Consider the following 23,994-nt stretch of genomic DNA (forward strand, 5'->3'; position numbering starts at 1 on the left):
ATGTCTTTTTCTAGGGTTGTCAGATCTTAGGGCTTGGTCTTGATTATCCAGTTTTTGTGGATTATCTCTAGACCGAAGATAAAGGTACAAATTATCTCCATTTTGTGGGATGAGCTTACTGTGTGCAAATCTCTAGCTAAGCGAATAGAGCAGTGATTCACAAACTATTTCAGGCTACTTCCCCCTTTCCTCTTGGTTGACAAACCTAGCACCCTCACATGCCTATTTCTTGGTATTAGATCTACTGTTCTACTGCCAATTCAAAACAACACTGGTCCCTTTGAACCCAGCCACCCTGGGAGCAGCAACCGAGCAGCTGGATGAACCAAGAAACCTCTCACCCATACTGGTCTGGCAGCAAAGGCCAACAGAGGCAAGAGGTTTCTCAGTCACTGCTCAGCAAGCTGCCTCAAATGCTGCTCTCTTTGAACCTGGTCATCCTGGGAGCAGCAACCAAGCAGTTGACTGAGTAGTGACCAAGAAGCCTCTCAACCATGCTGGCCTTGCAGCAAAGACCAGTATGGACTAGAGGCCTCTCAGTTGCTGCTCAGCCTGTTTGGTTGGTTTTTCCAAGGTGACCAGGTGCAAAGGGAGCTTCTCCTCAACAAGAAAGGACTCTCAATCTTTCTTCATAGGGGCAAAGAGAGGCACAGTCAGTGTGCATGTAGTCAGTCTACAGAGGCGACATGCTGTGGACTGGAGACTGCTGTGGATGGGGAGAGGTAGAGATTTTAACTGTAGGAGATGCTCCAAGCCAAAGGACTCTTTCCAAGAACTGACCCCAAATACTATTTCTCCTCCTTCCCTAAAGAGAGGCCTTTCCACACAACTTCAAGTGTTTCCACATGCATGCGCATGCACGCGCGCACACACACACACACACACACACACCAAAAAAACAAAACAAAACATGGTTTCTTCTGTTACATCTTATCTCAGTCTGTGCAATGAAAGACATCAGGAGCAGCAATGCAGCTCCAACCTGCCAGCAAAGTGTCAGCAAAGCTCACAAAGCTTAAGCAGGGTCCCAAATGTTTTTGCCACTGCTTCTCCCCTGCTGCCACGTATTCCTTGCTGCAGTCACTCTCTCCCAAAATAGTGCTGCTCCAAGCCACAGAAACAATGCAATGTACTCAAGGCTTACAAGAGTTTCCCAGCCACCACGCGCTAAGAAGTGAGCTTGCGCAGGCAAATGAAGAGTGGGAGTCCCCATCAAACAAAGTTGAGGCTAAGAGACCCTGAAAAGATATTTCATGTATGTAGGGAGGGGTTTTTTTTTTGGGGGGGGGGAGGTTACAGAACCATAAGGAGATTATTGTTTGCAGATTCTTACAAAATAGGTCAAATCAGGTGCATGCATGCTCCAATTCCTCCTTCCCCCAAAAACACACTTATCTCCACTTTCACAGCCAAACACTGAAAAATACTGTGCCTTTGGGAATTCAGACATTGACCTGGCTCAAAAACCATGGTAACTCTGGAAAAAACCAAGGAAGGCTTCTTGTCATTCACATTTGGAAGAAGCAATCCTCCATAGGAGCAAATATGTGTCATTTCAAGATGATATGAATAATTCTTAAAAGGTGTCTCTCCATTTCAGATCTACAACTAATTGCAGATCAATTACTTGTTTTACAAAGGAGTATGAAAGGATGCAACTATATAATATGTAAATGTAAAGCAAATCAAGACTGCTTCTTGGCATCCTAGAGTCCAAGCATACTGGGGGGAAAATTGGGGAATGGTTCTGTGTCCAACAGCTGTAACAATTTGCACTAGGGATTATAGACATGAATCCTAGATTTATCAAGGTAAAAGGGAAACTAGTTAAAATGCCACCTGCTTCTTCTTGCTTAACTATTACAGCCTGACTCTCCCTTATCCAAAATGCTTGGAATCAGAAGTGTTTGGGATTTTGGATTCTTAAAAATTATTTTGAAATACCTGTATTTCTATATACGTACATAATGAAATATCTTGGAGATGGAACCTAAGATTTATTACAAAATTCATTTATGTTTCATATACACCTTATACACATAGCCTAAACATAATTTAATATAATATTTTTTAATAATTTTGTCCATGAAACAAAGTTTATGTAAACTGAACCATCAAAGAGCAAAGCTATTACTATCTCAGCCACTCATTCCCACTATGATTTAAATCAAATTATGACCTGGGTTATATGTCTGTCGTTTCCACTTGAAGTCGGTTTTGATCCAATTCTGAGAGTTCCTAGAATCATAGAATTGGAAGAAACCACAAGGGCCATCCAGTCCAACCCCCTGCCATGCAGAAAATCTCAATCAAAGCATACCCAACAGATGACCATCCAGCCTCTGCTTAAAGACTTTCAAGGAGGGAGACTCCACTACACTCCGAGGGAGTATGTTCCACTGTCGAACAGCCCTTACTGCCATGACGTTCCTCCTAATGTTGAGGTGGAATCTCTTTTCTTGTAGTTTGCATCCATTGTTAAGGGTCCTGTTCTCTGGAACAGCAGAAAACACGTTTGCTCAACATGACATTCCTTCAAATATTTAAACAGGACTATCATATCACCTCTTAACCTTGTTCTCCATGCTAAACATCCCCAGCTCCCTAAGTCGTTCCTCATAGGACATGGTTTCCAGACCCTTCACCATTTTAGTCGCAATCCTTTGGACATGCTTCAGTTTCTCAACATCCTTTTTGAATTGTGGTGTCCTGCTTAAAAGCAGGGTAAAAGCAAAAAAAATTGCTTATTTGACACTCCTTTTCAAGTTCATTTGAGAAGAACCGAATCACAACTGTGCTCAACAATTGGGAATGACCTTCAGATCAGAACTGCATCTCACTGGAGAGGAGGGACTATGGCAGAGGGGTTGGCAGGATGTGTCACCCATCCAGTTTTAGCTACTTGAAATCTGCCATTTTTGAGAGCTTCCCTTTGTCTACCCGCACATTTGGTGGCTTTTTAATTTTCCATCCTTACACTGATCAATTCTTTCTGAACCTAGCCATGATCCTTTCTCGTTTGGAAGGAATCTGTTGTATGTGGGAGGGGGATCTGGTGTGTGTGTGTGTGTGTTTTAATTTACTGAATCGGTAATGCAATCTCCTGCCGTCCTGTTGAGGCACCTAATCGAGCAAAGGCCTTCCTATAATGACCCTTGTCGGCAGACCATGAGGCTAAAAAGTGATCGGAAACAGGGAAAGTATTTGGGGAGGGAGGAACCACAAAGGGTCCTCTTGTGTTGCTGAAATTAGGCATGGCCATGTTGCTGAAATAACACCTGGCTGCATCGCAAATGATATGGCAATGTGATTAGTTTGACTGGTTTTTTTAAAAAAAATGGAATGGATTGAGTGGTGCAAATTCTAGGGATGATAATCATGTTTGAATACCCCCCCCCCAAAAAAAAAAAACCCAATGAGGATTTAAAAGATTCTGTTTTGTTGTGGGAACTATGCTTGTGTGGAATTGATTCATCAATCCGATGTGAAAGCGAATTGCGAACTGGGTTAAATATATAAGTGGGAATGAGGCCGAAAAAAGTTTGGGTTTTGGGAGTACCGGTATTTTCGATTTTGGAATTCCTGATAAGGGAAACTCAACCTGTACTTTCCTCTGATCTAAGTCTGTTTCACTTCTGCAAAAAGTGTTATTTTCTAGCTCCCCAAAAATCTACACACCAAGAAAACAGTATTTCATGAAGTATGATTCGTTTGAAAACACTTTGAATTGAAATTGAAATATTCTCTTCCTTCCTCTGAAGTGGATAGTATATCAATTCTTATACCTGTCAGCACTGATTGGTTATTATTTCTATGAAGGTATTGTCTTAACTCCATTTTGCTCTAGGTTCACTCAAGCAGCATTTGCTTTTTTTAAAAAAATAACACATCAAGGAGAAAGCAATCTTTTTATATTCACTGTATAAGTATAATTGAAAAGAGCATTAAGGCACTCAGTGATTTTTCTATCTAAGTAATTGTTATTATCATAAAATGAAGAAGCTAGGAAAAGCATTCCTCTTCTTCAAATGCAATTCTTAGGAAATAGTGCAGGTTATACCCCTGTGGTATTATCTCAAGAGAGAACACTAATCTTTTTCATTGATGAACCCCCAAGAGACAGTTCTTATAGGTTTCTTGTTTATACATGTCTTTCCTTTGGTGCTATGCTTTTTCTAATAACACTTGATGAATGAAAGAAAAGCTAAAGATGAAAGATATCAATATCACAACAAATTCTGATAATCTACTGTTATCATCTGCTTCTTACCTTGGCAAGAATATTTCCAGTTGTTCTTTGCCTGTTGGTTATGTGGTTTGTTTAAATTACATAATTGCCAAACAACCTTATGAGTCTATGGCTTCATCTACACTGCAGAATTAATGCAGTTTGACACTGCTTTAACTGCCACAGCTGAATGCTATGTAATTCTGGGATTTGTAGTTTTGTGAAATATTTAGTCTTCTCTGTCAGAGATTTCTGGTGCCACAACAAACTCCATTTCACTGAATTCCAAAGCATTGAACCATGGCAGTTAAAGCAATCTCAAACTGAATTATTTTTGTGGTGCAGATGCAGCCTACATTTCAATAAATGGCAAAGGATCACTCAGTGCCACCACATGGCTGCAGAGTCAGTTCCCTAAGTGAGAAGAAAAAAGTACAATAATTAATCATCATTGTCATCACAGTACCAATAAAGAAGTGACATGCTGTATACTGTACACTTAGAAACAGTGCAAGGCCATTTTCTAGTTCCCACCTGGGAGAAAGTACATCAACAGAAAGGAGGTAGAATTCAAACACATTAACCAAGCAATAGGAACTTAGGCCCGTTCCTGACGGGCAAAAAGTACGTGCTCTGTGCGTACTAGGGTTAGAAAGGGGCATCACTTCCTGACGCCCCTAACCCTAATATGCACGGAGTGTGTAGAAAATGGCGGCGTCCTATACAGATGGGCACCGCCATGACTACGTCATGACCGTGCCGCCTCCAAACGAGGCGGTGCGGAAGTGACGTAGTCGCACCACGCAAGAGCGCCTGGGGCGCTCTTTTGGCAGCGCAGGAAGGAGCTCCGTTTCAGAGCTCCTTCCAGGATTTGCATCGCTGGCGCAGCCTCTACATGGCTGCGCCAGTGACGCAAATGAGAAACAGGCCAAGCTGCCCCTTTCTCTTGGTCCCCGCCATCGCCGGGTGTCCTTGGGGCTTGAAGCCCCAAGGACACCCATTTCCAGGTCGCAGGAAAGCAGCCTTTTGCCGCTTCCCCGCAGCCTGGAAAGCGGCAGATCGGGGCCTCAGAGGCTGCCGTTGTGGCAGCTGAGGCCCCGATCCGGCGGGGAAAGGGCCAGTTACAGGCCACCCCAAATGGGCGGTCTGTAACGTGCCTTAGAACACCTTTTTGAGACTAACTGAAAGATGGAAGTTGGCAGCATGAGTTTTCATAGACATGAGCCTACTTCCTTGGGTGCATTTGGTCAAAAAGGAAGGTAAAATGAACAAAAGCTTCTGTACCAAGGTCACTGTATGAACAGCGTTCATACAGTGGACTTTATCACACGGGCAAAAAAGACAGGAGCATAGTGGGATGGTCCCATCAATATCACGTAATAGCGTGAAGATTTTTACATGATGTTGTGCAATACCCCGCAATTATCATGTGAATAAAGAGGAATTCTAGTGCTGCTTTTTATTCATGGAAAAATCCATGAATTTTCTACAGTGACCTTGGTGCAGATGCTTTTGTTCAATTCTACCTTCCTTGACAAATAAGGGAACAAATCTGTATCTGTCAATGTTATGTGTCTCCAAGTCAATATCAATTTACTGTGACCCAATCACAGGGTTTTCTAGCAAGAGTTATTCAGAGAGGGTTTGCCATTGAGAGAGTATGACTTGTCCAAGGTTACCCAGTGGAGTTCCATGGTTAAGTGGGGATTCAAAGCCTTGTCTCTTGGAGTTCTAGTTCAACATTCAAATCACCACCCTATGCTTGTTCTCCCTACTGGGATATATAATGGAGGGATTTTAATACTGTGAACCTTCATCTGAGAGCCAACTTGTAGTAGTTTGGGCACTGGGCTATGACCCTGGAGACCAGGGTTCAAATCCTGGATCAGCTGTGTAACCCCCCCCCCTTTGGGCAAGTCACACTCTCTCAGCCTCAGAGGATGGCACTGGCAAACCCCTTCTGAAGAAAGTTGCCAAGCAAACGCCATGATAGTTTCACCTTAGGACTGCCAGAATTCAGAAACAACTCAAAAGCACATAACAACAACATGCCCAAGCCACATATGTATGTAAGTACTGTAAATCTGATATCACAAAACTGCTTCCAATGACCTGACTTCAGTGAAGCAGAATTCTGAGAAAACGTACATCCCTGGAGTTCTCACCAGCTGGGGAAATGGGGTGCGAGGGGATAAAATACAGAAATTTGGCACCTTTTCCCGCTACAGTTCTGATCTACCTCAATTATCAAAACTTCCAACCAAAAAGTTTCTTTTTACAAAATCTTTTGATTCCTGTCCAACCCTCCTTTTCCATCATCTAGTTTTGTTTTGTTTTGTTTTTTTTGGAAGGGTGGAGATACACTTTTGGTGCCTGACTGTGGAAGCATGTCTGTTGCAATGTAATGCAATACAATGCAAAGCAATGCAATGCAATGAAGCTTGAGCTGGGAAAGAATGGGATTTTAGTCTGTCCAATCCTACTGTAGCTGTGTGTGCTTGCCTACAAACAACAAGGTAACAGGGGTGTGTGGGAAATATGGACTGCACCAGGTGACACCGTAGGCAGTAATTCCCAAACTCTGGTCCTCCAGGTGATTTGGACTTCACCTCCCAGTAGCCTCAGACATCAGATGGTCTGGGATTCTGGGAACTGAAGTCCAAAACACCTGGAAGGCCAGAGTTTGGGAATCAGTGCCCTAAGGGTACGCTTGCCACTTTGAAACCTGGAGGGGGCTCCTATACCTTTAATGGGTGTGTACAAGAAGGAATTTGTGCAGGTGCTGCTCGTGACACAACCAGGTAACAATCAGCACCTGCTGACATTCCTTCTTGGATGCATGCATTAAAGGTATAGGAGCCCCCTCCAGGTTTCAATATGGCAACTCTTCCTAAGGGGTGGTGACACCACTGCTCTCCAAATATCTGCCTTTTGGTGGAAATAAAGCAATCACTGGTGGATTTTGGATGTTACTGTACTTTGCTGCCTGGCCAACACGGCTATGGCTTCAAGGAAATAATAGCGAATCAGTGCTGACAGGTTTAAGAACTGATATACTATCCACTTCGGGGGGGGGGGGGGGTTGAGCATGAATCGGACATGGCTTCTGGTTTCTATGGTATAGATAAGTGATTCCCAAACTTTGGTCCTCCAGGTGTTTTGAACATCAACTTCCAGAAGCCCCAGCCAACTTTCCCAACAGTCAGGAATTCTGGGAGCTGAAGTCCAAAACTTCTGGAGGACCAGCGTTTGGGGAATGACTGGTGTAGACAGAAGAAGTGAAGAAACTCCCAAGGACGAGGAGTCTCCAGTCTCCCTCCAAGAGTGGAGATTTTTGTGTCTACTGCAATATTGATTTATATAATATATAAACACGTTTATTGATTTATTGATTTCATTTTTATGGCACCTTTCTCCCAAAAAAGGACCCAAGGCAGCTCACAAGATAAGAACACTTTAAAAACAATTTTTAAACAAATTAAAATAATCTAGTTAAAACAGTAATTAAATTACATTAGATTAAAATAGAAAAGTTTTTAAAAATCTAAAACACAGACCCCCATATAAAGCCCCAAAAAGGCTTTTGGGGGGTGGGGGTGTTGTTGACAAAGCCACCCAATCCAGCCTCATATATTTTAATGTTAATTTTAATAAATAATAATAATAATAATAATAATACATTTTATTTATATGCCGCCTTTCCTGCAGGATCGAGGCAGCTTACAACAGTGAGTAAAACACAGTATAAAATACGACATCATCCCATTAATTCCCTCCTCACGTCCTTACTACAATAAATATCATTAAATGATATAAAAAAATTAAAAAATTAAGAATTAAAAGAATTACAACAGTCAATGTCGCGGCAAAGAGACGCAGAGACAGGAATGGGGGTGCACAAGCTTCCCTCCAGCCAGGTCTTGGCTGGGCCTTTTATTGTCATAATGTTTACTTTAACTCATTGTCTGTCTTACAATCATTTGCTAGGTTATGTGACCAGTATGTGCTTAGGTGAGTTCCAATTAGCAAAGGAAGCAGGATGTGTAGACTAGCCCAGCCAAGTCAACATGGGCTTATCTATCTAATTATGGATAAAGCATTGTCACCCTGAAAGAGGGTCGCAATCCTGTGGTCTGCCAACGGGATTGCCACATCTCAATCTTGATGAACATTGCTATCCTGGGAGGGGGTTGCATCCCGGGGCTTGCCAGCGGGAATGCTACAAGTCAATAATTTTACAAAAGACATTTTAACTGGTTTTTAAATTCTAATTGTAACATCTATTTTTTAAAAATAGATATTTTATAATCTGCCTTGTGTCCCTTTTCTGGGAGAAAGGCAGCCTAATGGAAATGGTAATGAAAATAAGAAGAAGGAATCATAAACTGTGAGGGAGAAAATGATGGAGGGGAGCCAAGGGACCTCTCCTCCTCCTTCCTTTGTTCTTCTCTTTCCAAGGCAAGCCTCCAATTCCTCTTTCTCCTCCTTTTCCCTTCCTTCTTTCTCTCTCTTTAATAATAATAATAATAGATTTATTTATATCCCGCCCAATCTCAAGGAATCTGGGTGGGTTAGAGCAACAAAATACATAAATATAAAATACATAAAAATAAAAATACATTCTTCTTCTTGAGGCTAGCTCTGAGGGAGATGGGCCAGCCTTTTCACTCCCTCCCAGGCCAGAAGATGACACTTCCTGCCTGCCTGCCTGCCTGCCTTCCTTCTCTCTCTTTCTTTCCTTCTCCCTTTCCTTCTCTCCTTCTTTCCTTTTCTCTCTCTCTTTCCTTCCTTCCTTCTTCCTTCCTTCTTGTTCTCTCTCTGCCCTTCCTTCTCTTTCTTTCTTTCCTTCCTTCTCTCTCCTTCCTTCCTTTCTACTTCCTTCCTTCCTTCTCTTTTTTCGTTCCTTCCTTCTCTCTTGTTCCTTCTTTTCTACTTCCTTCCTTCCTTCTTTCCCCCTCTCTCTCTTTCTTTCCTTCCTTCTCTCTCATTCCTTCCTTCCTACTTTCTTCCTGCTTTCCTTCCTTCCTTTTCTCTCTGTCTCCATCCTTCCTACTTCCTTCTCTCTCTGCCCTTCTTTCCCTTTCTTTCTTTCTTTACTTCCTTCCTGTTCTCTCTCTGCCCTTCCTTCTCTTTCTTTCTTTCCTTCCTTCTCTCTCCTTCCTTCCTTCTCTTTTTTTCGTTCCTTCCTTCTCTCTTGTTCCTTCTTTTCTACTTCCTTCCTTCCTTCTTTCCCTCTCTCTCTCTTTCCTTCCTTCCTTCTCTCTCATTCCTTCCTTCCTACTTTCTTCCTGCTTTCCTTCCTTCCGTTTCTCTCTGTCTCCATCCTTCCTTCCTTCCTACTTCCTTCTCTCTCTGCCCTTCTTTCCCTTTCTTTTCTTTCTTTCTTTCTTTCTTTCTTTCTTTCCTTCCTTCCTTCCTTCTCTCTCTCTTTCCTTCCTTCCTTCTCTCTCATTCCTTCCTTCCTACTTTCTTCCTGCTTTCCTTCCTTCCGTTTCTCTCTGTCTCCATCCTTCCTTCCTTCCTACTTCCTTCTCTCTCTGCCCTTCTTTCCCTTTCTTTCTTTCTTTCCTTCCTTCCTTCCTTCTTTCCCTCTCTCTCTCTTTCCTTCTTTCCTTCTCTCTCATTCCTTCCTTCCTACTTTCTTCCTGCTTTCCTTCCTTCCGTTTCTCTCTGTCTCCATCCTTCCTTCCTTCCTACTTCCTTCTCTCTCTGCCCTTCTTTCCCTTTCTTTCTTTCTTTCCTTCCTTCCTTCCTTCCTTCTTTCCCTCTCTCTCTCTTTCCTTCCTTCCTTCTCTCTCATTCCTTCCTTCCTACTTTCTTCCTGCTTTCCTTCCTTCCGTTTCTCTCTGTCTCCATCCTTCCTTCCTTCCTACTTCCTTCTCTCTCTGCCCTTCTTTCCCTTTCTTTCTTTCTTTCCTTCCTTCCTTCCTTCCTTCTTTCCCTCTCTCTCTCTTTCCTTCCTTCCTTCTCTCTCATTCCTTCCTTCCTACTTTCTTCCTGCTTTCCTTCCTTCCGTTTCTCTCTGTCTCCATCCTTCCTTCCTTCCTACTTCCTTCTCTCTCTGCCCTTCTTTCCCTTTCTTTCTTTCTTTCCTTCCTTCCTTCCTTCCTTCTTTCCCTCTCTCTCTCTTTCCTTCCTTCCTTCTCTCTCATTCCTTCCTTCCTACTTTCTTCCTGCTTTCCTTCCTTCCGTTTCTCTCTGTCTCCATCCTTCCTTCCTTCCTACTTCCTTCTCTCTCTGCCCTTCTTTCCCTTTCTTTCTTTCTTTCCTTCCTTCCTTCCTTCCTTCTTTCCCTCTCTCTCTCTTTCCTTCCTTCCTTCTCTCTCATTCCTTCCTTCCTACTTTCTTCCTGCTTTCCTTCCTTCCGTTTCTCTCTGTCTCCATCCTTCCTTCCTTCCTACTTCCTTCTCTCTCTGCCCTTCTTTCCCTTTCTTTCTTTCTTTCCTTCTCTCTCTCTCCTTAGGGCTCCTGGGCAGCAGGTGGCGCCGTCGTCGGGGCTCGGGGCTGGGAAGGGGAAGGCGAGGGCGAGGGCGAGGGAGGGCGGCCTCTGGTCAAAGGAGAGCCGGGCGGGGCCTGGGCCTCCTCCTTGTCTTCCAAGCGCCGAGGGCCGGAGGGGAGCCCGGGGCCGGCATGGGGCTCTGCCTGCCTTGCCTGGGGGGAGCGGCCGACAACGTGGTGGAGACCCCGGACCCAGTGAGTAGCCCCCAGCCCAGCTTTCCCTGGGGCCTCCTTTTCCCGGACGCCTCCTCCTTCTGTCCTCCATTTTGAGCTGGGCTAAGAACGGGGTCTGACCGGGCGCCCTCCTTTTCCGTTACAGTCCTCCATTTCATAGCCTTCTGCCCAGAGGGGTTCCAAAACAGGCTCCTCCCTTTTGATCAGGGCTGAGGACAGGGCAAGCAGGTGTCCTCCTTTCTGCCACGCGTCCTCCATTTCCTTGGCCTTTTCCAGAGTGTCCTCCTCCTCCATTTTGAGCAGGGCCAAGCAAGAAGCATGGCTTCCATGTTTCTCGGAGCGTGTTTGTTGTTGCCTTTCTTGGCAGTCCTCCATTCCGAGGCGCCAGGTCCTCCTCTGGTCCTCCTGGCTGCTGGAGCCCTGAATTCATGGGTCTCCTCCTCCTCCTCCTCACAGTTTGTGGGACCTTCTCTCCATCCTTCCTGGGAGAGAAACAAGAAACACTCCTTCTTCTTTTTTCTTTTTATTAAAAGTTTATTAATACATTCTAAAACAAAACATGGCAACAAACAGTACACCAAAACAACAATAAATAAAGGCAATAACCCAGGTAAGGCCCAAAAGTTATAGATAAAAGGTATGTTCAGGTATCCTGAAAGACATCTTTCCATAAAATTTAGCTAAAAGTAGGGGGTGTCTAGAGACTAAACCTTGCTGGATGTATTCAATAAATGGCTGCCAAATCTTATGAAAGGTCAGTCAAGTAAAATAAAATAAAACTCCTTAATTGTCATCCTCTGAGGCTGAGAGAATGTGACTTGCTTAAGTTTACATGGCCCTCCTTCCCTCAAGCTGCATTTTGCTTGTTCAGCACACATTTCTTCCCTCTTCTTCTTCTTCTTCTTCTTGTATGCTTTCAAGCCTTCTCCGATTTATGGCAACACTATCATGAAGTTTTCTTGGCAAGTTTCTTCCGAGAGGCTTTGCCATTGCCATCCTCTGAGGCTGAGAGGGTGTGACTTGCCCAAGGCCACGCAATGGGTTTGCATGGCCCTCTTTCCCAGAAGCTGCACTTTGCATATTCAGAACACCTTCCCTCCCATCTTTCCTCTCTCCTTGGATACAATAGGAAACTAGAGAGTGTACCTTGTTGTTGTTTTGTGCCTTCAAGTTGTTTCTGACTTATGCTGACCCTAAGGCAAACCTATCTTAGGGGTTTATCACACAGGCGGGATCCCATGCAAAAACGGGATTTAAACTGGGGGGAAACCTCATAAGCGGATTGATTTTCAGACGTCTGACATTAAGCGGGACAAAGTGGGGGCAATCTGTAAAAGCAGATTGTTTTTCAGATAACGTCAGAGTGACTGAACATTAAGGCGACATTGACCCAGACAGAAAGTTGACAAAACATGCTGCTTTTTACTTTCAGAAAATCCTTCAATGTGTCTGAAAAACATTTGTGGGGTTTTCTCTGGGTTTTAAATCCTATTTCTGCATAGGATTTGGGCACTTTGCCTCCATGAGATAAACTCCTCCTTAGGGTTTTCATGGCAAGTTTCTTCAGAGGAGGTTTGCCATAGCCATCTTTGAAGCTGGGAGAGTGTGACTTGCCCATGGCCACCCAGTGGATTTACATAGCTGAGCGAGGATTCGAACCCTGGTCTCCAAAGTCGTAGCCCAGCATTCAAACCACTACCTAGAAATACAGTATTACAGTTTGGCACCACTTTGACTTCTGTGGCTGCATCAGACTGAATCCTAGCGTTTGTAGTTTTGTGAGGCACCAGCACTCTGGCAGAGAAGGCAAAGACCATGTAAAACTACAGATCCCAGGATTCAGCAGGATGGAGCTGCAGCACTTAAGGTGGTGTCCAACTGCATTATTTGTAGATGCACCCCAAAATAAAATAGGACAAACAGATTTTTTTAAACTACATGCATCCTAATTCTACACATGGCAGTTTAAGTCTAAGTCTTACTGGCTTTAATGGGGCTTAATTTCAGGTAAGTGCAGAACAGGACAGCTGCACCTTTGAAATAAAAACAGGGAATCCCTGAGGTGCTTGGCTGCTGGATCCTCTGCCATTTAAGTGGCAGATCCCACTGTGTTTAGAAGGTATTTTCTGCAGGCAGATTTGGGGGGTGGGGGGGGGAGGAGTTGACAAACTCCAAGATAAGATACCCATTTTTTGGTTTAAACTAGGAGTTTGTTTGTTTACACCCAGTTGCTGTTTTCTTTGTTAATTTTTGCATTGATGTTTAATAAAAATGTGAATCCTGCTTATTATATTAATATGATGAAACATTATTTTATGCATTAGAAAGCTTGACCAACCATAGTTTAATGCTTTTTAATATTAACAGTCTAATTTCTTTCAATAAATCTTTTGGTATTATACTGACAAGTTGTTGGTCTATACAGTGGCCCTTGGTATCTGCTCAGGTTTGGTTTTAGCACTCCCCTGGATACTAAAATCTCAAGTCCCATTAAATAAGTGGCATAGTAAAATGGAGCCACATATATAAAATGGCAAAATCAAGGTTTGCTTTGTGTGTGTGTGTGTGTGTGTGTGTGTATAGATAGATAGATAGATAGATAGATAGATAGATAGATAGATAGATGGTTGAATCCATGAATAAAGAATTTGTGGATGCAGAGGATCAAATGTACATAGGAGTACAGCAATACAGGACTAAGTCAGAAAATTAAGTAGCAAAATGCAGCTCAGATGTTATGGCAATTAGCTTAAATAATAATTGTTAACTGCTCTTTTAAAGCGAGTTGTTTTGTTTGAACTTATATTAATTGAAAGATTAATTTTTGAATGACATTTACTACACTGAAAAATAAAATGATTAAAAAGGAGTAACTCACATAGGGTACTGGTCTAACAACTGCTAACAAACTGTTAAAGTTAAAATGTTTAAAATCAGAGAAGTCATTGTTGTTCCAGTAAGTGGGTTGTAAAATAGTAGTAATAGCCAGACTATCTATATGAATAATCAATTTTAAAAAAACAGTTATTTGGTTTAAACCGACAGGGTTTAAACCAGCCAACCTTGCTTGCAGGTAAGTTTATCTATCAAACAGAAAGAAAAACAGTTGTACCCAAAACTACACAAAGCTATAAACACAATTTTCCCCAGGGACATAGAGCCATTCAGAGAGCCTACTGGGAGGACTGCATTTCAGAAATGTTTGTCAAAAAGAGAGCAGTCTACAGGGCCCATGAGCCTTGTTGGGAACAGGCTGTTTGAAGTATTAGGGCTGTTCTTGGGGAGATGAGAGAGCATAGCTTAAACATAGTTTGAAAATGATGTATGAGAGAGAGGATACTTTTGGAGTGCTTAAAATATTTATGAAGGGGAGGGTAGTGTATGACAAACAGTTGTCTAACAGCTTTTAAAATAACTGGTGCTCATACTGGTTTGGGTGGATGTAATGATTAGTTGGGAGCCAGTGTGACATAGTGGTTTGAATATTGGAGACCAAGGTTCAGTTCCCAGCTCAGCCATCAAACCGCTTGGGCAAGCCACACTCTCAGCTGCAGGGTCAGACAATGACAAACCTCCTCTGAACAAAGCTTGCCAAGAAAACCTTATGATAGGTTTGCCTTAGGATTGCCATAAATCAGAAACAACTTGGAGGCAAACAACAATGATTAGCTATGAGTAGTCTCAGAAGAATAAGACATGCTTACTTAGATACATTGTTGGATTTGGCATGTGTTGGTGCTTATAGGTATGTTATAGCAATTTGATGCCACTTTATTTGTTATGGTTCCATCCAGTAAAATCTTGGGATTTGTAGTTTGGGCAAGGACGGCAGGTCTTCCGGATCCATGGATTTTGCATCCATGAGTTCAGCCATCTACAGCTTGAATTTTTTTTCTTTTTAAATCCAAAAAGTAAGCCTTGGTTTTGCCATATTATATAAGCGACTCCATTTTAATGCAGCATTGCATACAATGGGACTTGAGCATCCATAGATTTTGCTACCCACAGAGAATCCTGGAGCAAAACCCCAGCAGATACCAAGAGCACACAGTACTTTTAATTCATTGCTACGGAGCTCCAGTTCTATAGTTCAGCACTTCACTGTCTTCCTCAAAAATTGTGGATTGAACTCTGAAAATCAGGCTCTTGTGAAGATTAGGAGCTAAGCTTGGAGGGACTGAGCCATGTGGCATGGTGGGGAGAAGGCATTGTGTTTAATGTGTTGGTGCTGTTTTTGTGTCCACTCTCCCCCCCCCCCCAAAAAAAAAATCCCTGTTAAACCAGGGTTAACATGGGCCTCAAACAGATGGGGATGTGGTGTTCAGATGACGCACGCCCTGAACATGGCTGGAAAACCAGCCCAAAAAGGACCGGTAAAATACCACTCTTTTTTTTGGCACCCAGTGCAGGACCATGGTGGTGGCTCAAATCAAGGCTGGGTACATGCAGCTGCTGCAGTCCTGGGGCAAACGGCAGCGGCACGGTCCCAGCACGGACCTTTTGTGCCGTTTACTTCACATTTTATTGGTGGAAAACTGAGACTAAAAATAACATGGCCAAGGCCTATAGATAAGATGGACCATGTACATACATCAGTGCACACTATCTTTTACTCAGAAATGGGTTTTCTGTCAGTTGCTTTATTTCCCTAGTAATAAATACTTTAAATAATGATCATTGTACACATACAGCAGACAAGACCATAGTGGCTACTAAAGTCACTTCATTTTCCCAATGCAATCAGAGTCTTGTTTGTTTTACTTGTTGAGATTACTGGCTTCCCCATACCAGTTCATTTGTGTTTGCAATGAAAAATAGTGACAGGCAATATTTTGCTTGTACAGTCATAACTTGGTATCCACAGATTCCTTATTTACGGATTCAACCATCTAGCACTTGAAAATATTAATATATACCAAAACATGAAACCTTGATTTTGCCCTTTTATATAAGGTCCACAATTTCACTTGTATTTAATGGGACTTGAACATCCATGGATTTTGGTATTCGTGGGGGGTCCTGGAACTAAACCAGCTACCAAAGGCCCACTGTATGTTCAGTACAGTTGAGCTGGGTGCATCACGCCTCAGTAAAATATACAAGCTTCCATTCAAATGCCATTCCTTATCTCTGACAGTGATGCACTTGGATTTACTGGAGTTGCCTCTGGGTCAATTGATTTCTGAGTGATTCTGGTGACAGCAGCAGCTTCCATCCAGGTTATCAAATTGAGGATCTGGATCTATTTCTGAATGGTATACACAGAGAGATGGGAACTAGACCTGCAGACAGAAATTGAACTTTCTGCTTCCACCCCAATTTGGCCTTCATGTTTGACTGCATGGAAAGACCCAGAAAGAATCACAGTCTTTAAAAAGCTAGCTTTCTTCTGTTCTGCTTGCTTAGCATTTTGTCATACGTCTCTGCTGTACTGTGCTAAATTAAGCTTCACAGATTGCCTTTCTTTCTAGTCATTTTGTCCTTACTCATTCTTCTCTCATCTGGCACCCAATAGATATACAGGATGATGCTCTGTAGCTAGCGGCCATATTCACCTTGTGTGAGGGAGTTGTAGTCCAACACATGTAGGAGATGGCAGGTTGGAGAAAATCATTTTAGCTTATCACTAAAGAACCAGATGGTGAATACAGAATTCTCTTTTAAAGACATGGCATGTGTGTGTGTGTGACTTCAAGTTGCCCATCGATGTATGGTACCCCCATGAATTTCATAGGAGTTTCTTAAGCAAGGAGTATTGAGAGGTGATGTTGCCAGTTCATTTCCCTGAAATATAGCCTACAGCACCTAGTATTTCTTAATGGATTCATGTTAAAGTACTAATGGGGGCTGACCCTGCTTTGCTTCCAGGATTAAATGATTTTAGGGTATTAGGCGAAGACATGGCCTACATATAGGTTTATATGTAAGTAAAGCCCTGTTTGGGACCTTTTCACACAGCACAATTATAGTGCTTTATTTCACTTTAACAGCCATGACAACATCCTATGGAGTCCTGGGATTTGCAGTACTTCTCAGTCAAAGAAATAGGACAGATTTCCTGACAGTAAGGGCTGTTTGACAGTGGGACACACTCCCTCGGAATGTGGTGGTGTCTCCTTCCTTGGAAATCTGATGGATGGCCATCTGTCGGGGATGCTTTGATTGTGATTTCCTGCATGGCAGAGGGTTAGACTGGATGGCCCTTGTGGTCTCTTCCAACTCTATGATTCTATGTTTCTATGATCTAGATTACAATCTCCAGGATTCCACAAGAAGTTGGTATGGCAGTTTAAGTGGATTAATAGTACTATAATTATGTACCGTAGTGTGAAATGCTCCCAGTTCTTGAATGTGAATGTGTGAGGTCCCAAATAACAGACACATGCATCATCTGCACAGATGTGTGCTCAAAATGAGGGTCTGAAGGACATTTTCAAACTGAATACATTTGAAGGCCTTTCTGCAGTAAATAATCCTGAATTACTGCAAGGCTTCTTTGCATGTTCAGTGGAACATGGGCCTGTTACAGACTGCCAAAATAAAGCTGCTTCGGGTCTCTTTGGAGGTATGCTATTTAAATGATGCATGCATCCCAAGAATCCGGAAGCTGCACCAAAAGCTGCACTCCGGTGCTTAGGAATGGAGTGTGGCTTTGGTGCGACCTCTGGACTCTTTGGACCCATGCATCATTTAAATAGCATACCTCCAAAGAGACCCAAAGCAGCTTTATTTTGGCAGTCTGTAACAGGCCATACTTAGCATCTTCCTGAAAGCCTTCAGTGGATGTACAAAAGGCAGGAGTAGGCAGCAGAGGTAATGAGTAAGCTAATGTTGGGTTAAGGACAGTACAAGCATTCCCAGCCCCTTACATGTGACTTCACATGTTCAGGGTGACCACCTAATATTGTGACCATTGTATATTGTTAGACAGTATTCGTCTAGCACCCAGAGCAACTTGACTGGTTGCAGTGCTGCATAGTTGCTCTTAAGACTGATACTGTGTTGACCAGAATTCAGCCAGAGCAGCTGCAGATCCAGTAGAGCAAACAATATGTCTGTCCTTGTCCATATACATTTATTTCTCACTGTTAACATGCTTGGATGAATCTAAAACCACTCAAGCTATTTTGCTTTGCTTGTTTAAATGCTACACTTCATTAAATGGAAGTTTTGACTGGGTCAGAGCTGAAGCCACTAAGAAAAAAAAAGTTTCAAGGTTGTCTGTCCTTTCATCACTACCCCTTGTAACATTTCTATGCATGTAGCTTAATGATACTGAGAAAGGGAAGCGTCCTATCACTTTTATGCAGGTGAGAACCCTTGCGCTAAAGATACAGGCAATGCTCAAGGTGGCTAAGAACTCAAGTTGACAATTAGTAGAGTGAAATGGCCAGAGCAGGCACTTACAAACTTGGTTCCAGCCTCTAAAAATTTGAAATATTTTATCCTGTTGGAAATACCTTAGATTATCAGTTGCCTTCTCCAATAAAACCATGTTGTTGTTGTTGTTGTTGTTGTTTTAATGGTGCTCTTTCATATTTTCCATAGGAAATGAGAAGAAGACAACTTGCAGAAGCAGCAGAAAAAAGACAAATGGAGGTAATCAGGTGCTTGGCACTGACATCTATTCAAATCATTTCTTATACAATAAATGAGTAACAGATAGCTCGTCTTCTAAAAATGACATCCCTTAAGTTTGTGGAAGAATGGTCATCTCTGTACCACTATAGTTGGGTTTATCTGTTGTTTACAGCTAATATTCATGGAGTTCGACATCCACCTGGCATTATATCCAATAACATTGTCTTGGTATCAAACATTTAATGAAAGGCTGTGTAGGAGCACACAAACAAAGTACAATGAGAAAGTGTTTGTAAGATTAGAAATGTAGGAAGCTCACTTACACCATTGGTCCATCTATCTCAGTATTGTCAACAGACTGGCAGCAGCTCTCGAGGATTTCAGGTAGGAATTCTTCCATCCCAGGTGGAATGTCCAAGAGGTTAAAGCTGGCCTGTCCTATATGCAGAGGTTTGGTTCTGCCACTGTTCACCAGTACTGTGCAGAAAAATATTCATAAAGGGGCTTGTGTGACATGCTCCTAGGTCTTCTACAGTTCAAAAATTCCCATCTCTGGCCTATTGTGTTATCTCAACAGACAAATCTAGCAAATCTTTGGTCCTGAATTATCAATCTTTGGTAGTGCTTACTTGAAGATCTTTATGGTTTAGTACCATTTTCTTATTTTCAAATTAACTGTATATGCCTCCTTTCCCCTCCCGACAAAAGTGGTCAGAGCAGTTTATAAAGAATAACACAAGTCAACTCAGAGCTAAAGCAAATACTGTATTTTCCGGCATATAAGACGACTGGGCGTATAAGACGACCCCCAACTTTTCTAGTTAAAATATAGAGTTTGGGATATACTCACCGTATAAGACTACCCCTCTTCCAATGCACACCAAATAAATTTTTTTTAAAATGTCAGATTTAATTTCAATATGGTAATTTTAATTCAAATGCTTATGACATGCAGGTACTTAGCAGGAAAACTTGTTGTATACAAAGCCTGGTTGGATTGGTCAGCTCTCCCTGCCCGCCCAGCCCTCCCTGTCTCCAAGACTATCAGAGCGGTAGCGCAAACACAGCTCTTTTTCCATACCCAAGTGTCCAGGACACCTGCCACTTGCTCCGCCCTTCACTTACACCTTCCCGGTGAGACACCCCCTCACTTCGTCATCAGGACCGCATTAAGTCATTTCTTTCCACAAATCCTAGTGAGTGGATTTTCTTCTTCCTTACTTGTACAGCACTGCCCTTGCTGCTTTCACACGCTCTCTGCATACGGTGGGGATGCAGCCGCAGCCGTTTTTGAACTCCCCCCCACCACCACCACCATATGCGGCGACTGCAGATTCTCCCAGTCTGGCTTGGAAGTTTCAGCACCTGCCCTATAAGACAACACCCGGTGTATAAGATGACCCCTGACTTTTGAGAAGATTTTCCTGGGTTAAAAAGTAGTCTTATACACCAGAAAATACAGTAAATCAGCTGATTCAGTTTTAAAATACTGAAGTATTGGGGTATTGAAAGCCCAGCAGTAAAAATTAATAAGCAGAGCAAGAAATCAAATACCTGTTGGAAGGGGAAGATCTTAGTATATGTTTACCTTTCTAGTAGATGTGAAAAGTGTTGAATCAAGAGAATTACAGGTTTCTCTGTTTAAAGTTAGGGAGAAAACCTGAGGTCTGAATTTCACTGGTAGTTTTGTGTTTGAGGCCAAATGTTGCGATCTACTACATGAAGTTGCCTCTCTATGCTGGTATTGCCAGCATTTTCGTGGCAGAGCTTGCATTTATTGAAGCTCTCTCACCATTTAGATCTCTCAACCAGACGGCAAGGAGAGTTTTGATGCTCCAGCAGCATGGTGTTTATACACCACATGCTGCAGGAGCAAAGAAGAATCACTGCCATGGTGGAAAGGGTGGCTTTTTTTCTGCCCCAAAAAGAAATGGCATTTTGGGTCAGAAAAACACTGCATTGGGACTGTACGGTTGCCATGGCCCCGATCCAGCGCTCAAAGGGACAGCGTCAAGCTACCCCTTTAGGGACATCTGTACCAGCCCAGAGTTCCAGTCAACTTCTTATAATCCACTTTCACCTTATAGACTGTCCAAATGGGAACCACACGGTTCCTGTGGGATAGATGTGGCCAACAAACCATAACTTGTGTCTTCTTTTCAGCTAGCTACAAACTCCACTACCACCACCACCCCACACATCTTGTTTCTTAGGAAAACCCTGAGAAATGTTTGTTTCTCTGGGTTGACTTTTGGCTGTCTCTCTGGGTTGACTTTGGGCTTTTCTCTTTGTTCCTACCTACTCTGAAAAAGTATCCTATCTAGGCTTTGATTCAACTTTAATTCCAAGGCTATTGGTTGTTGAGGGTGGGGTGGCTGTTTTTTTATCCCCAAAATACCAGTGGGTTCACACCATATATAACATGAATTTAATAGACAAATAAAAATACTGGTCTTGTAAGTGTATGTACTTCTCAAAAAAATCATATGGAAGCTATTTCCTGTTCATGTATTGCTGCAGAAATACTGCATTCTAATTACTGTTGTTTATTTTTGAAGGCTGCTTCTCGAGGTATTAAGAACCTATCTTCTGTGGAGCAAAAGAAGAGGAAACAGGAGGAAATGGAGAAGCGTCTTGAATCTGCAGGCCCTGGACCAGAGGGAGGTGGACTAAGAGTAAGAACGCTGCTAAATTAGACTCAAAGCCTATTCCAGGTGTTGTATGGGTGTAGACAGCCCTGCCTCCAGATTTTGGACTGCAGCTTCCATAATCATATACATTTGGCAGAACTGAATGGGGCTAATAGAAAGCACAGTTCAGAACATCAGCTTTCTACTCCAGGCCAAGCTAGTCCAACACTTTGCTTTCCACAGTTGGCTACCAGATGCCTATGTGAAGCTTACACAAAGGACCTAAAACCATTGACTGTTCTCTTCCTTTCTTTCCCAGCAATTGATCTTAGATTGATTGTGCATATCTACATTAAATGAAATCAGTGTGTGTGTGTGCGTGCACACACACACACACACGTTGAAACTAATTTTTAGGTTTACTTCTGATGCTTCTGTGACTAGCTTTCTTTTTAGCAACAGCTAGTATGATTAGACAAATTTGTCAAAGGTCAAACCTTTACCTTTTTATAACTTATAGTATGATATGTATTGTGGATACACCTCCCAGTGAAAGTGAATTTGCCTTAACAGTTTACTTAAGACAAAGAAATTTCATTTAGCATCCGACGACTTCTAGCTTTGTGTAATCATTTTGTTTAAAAAAATACAGTAGTTGCAGCTGTTACATGCAAATGTTGCATTTCTCTCACATTGCTAATTTTTCACTCTCTAAGGATTTATTATGTGCATCTTCGTGGTCCAAAATTACTGTTTAGATGAGGGGTACAATGAATCTATATGGGAAATAAAAATATCCTGTATGAGGAGATGGTTCCATAATGTAAAAATGGTTGGTCATTCAAGAGTTGGTGAAATGGATAGGAGGCAATGGGTATCTGCTTCATATGAAAAAATGGAACAGAGCTAAAGCCCTATTAAAAAGCACAATGGATTTAAATCATGTTTTTTCTGTTCTTGTTCCTAGTGGCAAGTTGGATAAATTGACTCTCCACACATTTTCTGAAGAAAAAGAAAGGGTGAATGTCCTACTGCCAATACCTTGCCAAGTTTCTGCAGCTGAATGACACTTGTTCATTGTTTGTCTTTTTGCTGTTGTTTGCCTCTGAAGATGCAGCAGTACTTTGACGCTGTAGCAAGGCAGATGAGAGATGTGCACTAAGGATATTTCCAAACCAAAACCTCACGCTGTACAGCTGGGATGGCCAAAAACCAGGCACTTACTAGTTATGCTGCCATATTGTATAATTTTGCATGTCTTAACTTTCTTGAAGGGGGTCAGAATGTAGAAGAGACAGTGTGGTTAAACAAAATGTTCAAACTGATTGTTTTGAGAAATGCTTCTGCTTTTGAAAATGCCCTTTGATATGTAACTATTCCAGTTTCCTTCCTAGTGCCAAGTCCTAATCCTTGGTTCCCTTTCTCTGGGCTAAAGCTAACAGATTTGTCTAAGAGTAAGGTTTTCTTTGTTTTTTAGGGCTGAAGCTTTTTGTGTCTTCTGGGAAGTGAACTTGCATATTTAATGAAGATGTTGCCATGAGATGAGAAATACCTGTTCTTATGATTTAGTCTTAAAAAGGATTTTTTCTCTGTGTGTGGGGGGAAGTAGAAATACAAGGAAGCATGGATTGTTATTTTTCAAACAGAAAAAAAAGAATAGCACATTGCCATACTTCTGCTGTACTACATAGATAAGGAAGTGCTATACAGTTGAACCTCCATTTCGGCAGGCTAGCCATCGCAGGATCATCTGCGAATGGCCCCACTCCATTATCTTCAATAGCAGTGCGCGTACATGACTGTGGTGATGCAGTCATGTGCACGTCACATGTCCATAGAAAATAATGAGACTTGAGTTCCCACAATATTTAGTACCAGTGGGGGGCAGGGGGCGCAGAACGGATCCCCGTGGATGCAGAGGGCCAACTGTACATGGGAAGCTACAGGGATTTTGCAAACTTATGATAAATGTAAGTTACTCTGATGAATTCTGCAAATTAGACTTCAGACATTTATTCAGTGTAAACAAATGCTTTAAAACGTTTTCATATATACTTATATGGTCTTTTGGCCTTTAGGATATTGGAACGTTACTCACCTAACTGCAGGTCATTCTGTCTGTCTCTCCCTCTCCTGCTCACTTTCTTTCTGTCTCTTTCTCTGCCTGTCTGAGTGTGTGGTGTATGTATGCATGTGTCCATCACTGTATTTTGAAAGTGCCTCACTTCACTTTTCTGATTGGCTAGTGAATTTGAGAGTGTTGATTAGTTGGGTGCACTTAGGTGAAACTATCTACCAACACTATGGACAATACAAGCTGGGACAGATCCCTTCCCCCTCCCCTCAACCTTTGAGGCTCCCTCGCATCTCCCAAGTTTGATCCAAAAGGTTGGATGAGCTTCTGGAGCACATCTGAATGAAGCAGCGAAGCTCTTAATGTGCAGTAGTTCACACGTTGGATTATTACTCCCAGATAGGGACTGTAAATGTAACCAGTTTCTTAGAGCTGCTTAGGGAATGAAATCAGCTCTTTGGAAGAAGTGAAAATCCTGCTGATTTTATCTTTTTGTGCTAAAAATAAAGTTGTCAGTTTTTTATTTGTCCCCAAGGTGGCATACTTTGTCTTCTTTTAGAAGAGGAAGATACATAGAACAAAACAAAGATCTCAGAGGAAATTACATAGAACAGAAGCCACATAGTGTGGAAGTTGTTTTCTGTGTCTCTTACATGCACACTTGCTCTCTGAGTGTGTATGTGCACAAATGTGCCAAATGAATTTCCTGTTACCTAAACTTTTGATCCCACCACACCACAATGTCAAGGCATTGTGACAGGCAGTGGACTTTTTATTCCCATCAAACAATTAAAATGAAAATTCAGGTT

The 23,994-nt window shown here is 42.2% G+C and overlaps 1 protein-coding gene across 1 annotated transcript; it reads left to right on the top strand.

Annotated features, from left to right (window-relative positions):
* Positions 1–10,772: 10,772 nt before the first annotated feature.
* SVIP (small VCP interacting protein) lies at positions 10,773–23,715 on the top strand. Its single transcript, XM_089521346.1, has 4 exons — positions 10,773–10,921; positions 18,449–18,499; positions 21,040–21,156; positions 22,079–23,715. The coding sequence occupies exons 1-4, from the start codon at positions 10,859–10,861 to the stop codon at positions 22,091–22,093; spliced, it is 246 nt and encodes an 81-aa protein (XP_089377472.1). The 5' UTR covers positions 10,773–10,858; the 3' UTR covers positions 22,094–23,715.
* The last annotated feature ends 279 nt before the right edge of the window (positions 23,716–23,994 follow it).

Source organism: Sceloporus occidentalis, unplaced genomic scaffold (assembly GCF_023333645.1).
Source record: "Sceloporus occidentalis isolate IW3139 unplaced genomic scaffold, rSceOcc1.0.p SCAF_4, whole genome shotgun sequence".
Lineage (NCBI taxonomy): Eukaryota > Metazoa > Chordata > Lepidosauria > Squamata > Phrynosomatidae > Sceloporus > Sceloporus occidentalis.